The sequence below is a fragment of the Limulus polyphemus genome, unplaced genomic scaffold (assembly GCF_000517525.1).
Source record: "Limulus polyphemus unplaced genomic scaffold, Limulus_polyphemus-2.1.2 Scaffold5388, whole genome shotgun sequence".
Lineage (NCBI taxonomy): Eukaryota > Metazoa > Arthropoda > Merostomata > Xiphosura > Limulidae > Limulus > Limulus polyphemus.
The window spans coordinates 61,648-65,214 of record NW_013670998.1 but is presented as its reverse complement, the minus strand read 5'-3'; the positions used below and the strand labels follow the sequence as shown (position 1 = coordinate 65,214).

At 31.2% G+C, this 3,567-nt stretch overlaps 1 protein-coding gene across 1 annotated transcript in view; it reads right to left on the bottom strand.

The window, feature by feature from the left end:
* Nucleotides 1-3,567, bottom strand: part of LOC111089152 (cadherin-23-like) — a 66,488-nt gene that overhangs the window by 1,876 nt on the left and 61,045 nt on the right. Inside the window, exon 14 of the mRNA XM_022401082.1 lies at nt 1,950-2,087. Coding sequence (XP_022256790.1) covers nt 1,950-2,087 — 138 coding nt within the window. The remainder of the gene's footprint in view (nt 1-1,949; nt 2,088-3,567) is intronic.

Below are 3,567 nucleotides of genomic sequence, written 5' to 3'. Positions count from 1 at the left end.
AACAACTGCTGTAATCTCTCTTTTTGTTTAATTTCTCGTTCTTCTTGTTTAATTTCTCATTCTTCTTGTTTCTTTTCTTTTTCCTCTAACAACTGTTGTAATTTCTCTTCTCGTTCTTCTTGTTTAATTTCTCATTCTTCTTGTTTCTTTTCTTTTTCCTCTAACAACTGTTGTAATTTCTCTTCTCGTTCTTCTTGTTTCTTTTGCTGTTCGTGTATTGCTGCCATTAAGTCTGCTAGGCTGTAGTTTGATTTGCCGCTTCTCGTTTCCATTTTCTTTTTATCCCACTTCTGACACCAATTTGTTACATCTCAGTTTGTTAATTAACTTTCCGTAACTTCGTTCCGACGAAACTTTAGCGACAAAAGTCCTTACTTAATAAAACTGGTTTATTCTTTCCGAATACAACTCTACGATACACTTATTTTCAACAGTCGCTCTATAACAAACGCTATGTCAACAATACTTCTGACTGCAGTTCAATTACTCATTATGTACACACACATTAATTGTCTTCCCGTCACGTTGTCACCCTCTTTTATATACCAGACTACCCTATATCTAGTAAATACTAGAGCATTCGCCAAGGTACAGGATAGTTCTAGAAAATAGGTGGCGCCACACCAGTCACGTGATCTCGATGACGCAACACTATGATATTACCACTGCCACATGGTACTATTTATGTCATATATATGATTTTACCACTGCCACATGGTACTATTTATGTCAAATTGTTATTACCACTGCCACATGGTACTATTTATGTCATATATATGATATTACCACTGCCACATATACTATTTATGTCAAATTGATATTACCCCTGCCACATGGTACTATTTATGTCAAATTGATATTACCACTGCCACATGGTACTATTTATGCCACATAATATTATTACTGCCACATAGTACTCTTTATGTCATATGATATTACCTATGCAACATGGTACTCTCTATGTCATATGATATTACCTATGCAACATGGTACTCTCTATGTCATATGATATTACCTATGCACCATGGTACTCTCTATGTCATATGATATTACCTATGCCACATGGTACTATTAAAGTGACAACAAAACATTTGGCCATACAGTGTACCACTGATCTTTACTTTCATAAAAGGTAAGATAAAAATACCAACATAGAAAGGACACTTGGGTAGTATTAAACTGACTATCTAAAGTACAAAGTCATACCATGGAATCCTATGGGTAAGTTTTAAGGTGTCAGAATATTGATACAGAAAACTTCTAATTATATGATGGGTCTGGATAGAGTAAAATGGCATGAACTTTTAGACAAAACCCTGTTATATTCATCTATGTCAACATTTCTGGAACTTCCAATGTTTATAGCTAAGATATAAGAATTTCGCTGCACAAAGATGTATTAAACAAAAACATCAGAACATATCAGTATCAAGTGACAATTATTCGATTGAGGAAGAAAAATGTGATTTTTCACATGTCAGTAGTGAAGAAAACACAATGTTAACTCAAGGCCTGTGGAAGATCCCAGGTATAAATAACCAACAAATACAGTTAACCAATGATTGCTGGAATAGACATACTAAAAAATGGTGATAAAAAGTGATATCAGGAAGAAGAAACAGTGAATGAATCAAACTTAGAAATAGTGTTATCATTTAAAGTAATAAATGATATGCATATCACTAAGAGGTGGATCATCCTGTAAAGTATAGCGTAAACTAACCTATAAGTCATCATATAAGAAAAGAAACAATATACATCAGACATTATAACATAAAAAATAAAATGGTTTAATATACAAACAATTTATTAAATTGTAAAATATTAACAATGATGAATTGAAATGTTGAACTTGGAGAAAATAATAGTTACTGTTTTTAACTTTCATTATAATCACTTGTAATCACTACAAATACTTGTTAATTGTTATATCAAAAAATACAACTTACAGTTCTACTACGAAACTGAGGTAGTGTGTCATCTTTATTACGAACAATAACTTTAATTTTTGCATGCATGTGATCTGATCCTTTTTCATCTTCCGTGCATTTGGGAGGATTTCCTTTGTCACACGCTTTGATAGTGAGCTGAAATGGAAAAACTAGCATCAAGATTTTGCAAGATATTTTTCATTTTAGCTTAATAAAACTCATTATGAATCACATGATCAACTGAAAAAAAACAAAAATTCATTCACACAACTATGACAATATCCACAGGAAACTCCACAACAGTTGACAATATTAATTCTTTTGATTAAATATAAAGCCAATTTTTCACTTTATTTTGTAAATTACTGACAGCATGTTACTTTAGGCACAGCATCAAAAATATTCTTGAAAAACCATTATACATCACTATAATATCCCAATTTAAGAGGTGTAGTTGCTTTTTTCTATAAAAATAAATAAAATATAAGTTATTCTTTAATAAAATTATATAAACATGAACAACATCTGACCACATTTTAGAAACTGTAGCTCACATCCAGTTCAACTATATATAAACACGAACATCATCTATCTACATATTTAAGAAACTCTGTCTTATATCCAGTTTAACTCTATATAGACTTCTACCCACATGTTTGAGAAACTATGTTAAATGTATATGCCTGTTTTATTTTAAATATAGCTCGAGTGTTAAATTTAGTTACTTCTAGAAGCAACAGTTTATCACAGGTTATGTAACTGTGGTAATCATATGCTGTGTAGTTAAACTGTCATAAATTGGTGATTGTTGTATTATTGTGTCATGTTTTCTAAGTTTTTCTTAAGTACTATTACATTATAATTTGTCATAGTGTGTGTGGAAAGTTCTAGGCTTCAACCAGGCTATTTATAAATATGCATCCAAAATGCAGTTCAAGAAGTTAAGCAAAACAAAGTTAAGTGAAAGCAAGTGAAGTTAGTGAGAGATATAGACTGTGTGTGTGTTTGTGAGATTAACCATAAAAAGCATATATAGGTGATTTTAAAGTGAAATTATTGTAACAAATGAGCAGAGAAGGAAATTTGTCTTGTCAATTGGGTTCTAATATAACTGATCCAGCCTGTGTGGTCTTTTGATGAAAATAGACAATTATTTAAAGCTCTGGATACAACTGAACAGTGTAATGTAAGTAAACTTATCACAGACTATATTGTAATAACAGAGCAGAGAAGAATAATTTGTCTTGACAATTATTTTCTAAAGTAATTGAACAAACCTGTGTGGACTTTTGATGAAAAAAGGAAATTATTTAAAGCTCTGAATACAATGGCAGAAATCAATAGTTAGGTGAAATTTTGTATATACATTTAACTTGTTTTTCATATATTATTTTAAAGCAAGTTGACTGCTCTTTGTTTATTGTTCAAATTTATCACCAACGAGTTACAGACACCTAATGTAAAGAATTGGGCTCAAATGTACGTAAAAACCTGAAACTTTAGCTAACATCCAGTTGAACTCTCAATGTGAACATGAACAACATCTACCCACTTGTTTAAGAAACTCTAGCTCAAGTCCACTTCAACTCTCTCTCTCTCTCTCTCTCTCTCTATATATATATATATATATATACAA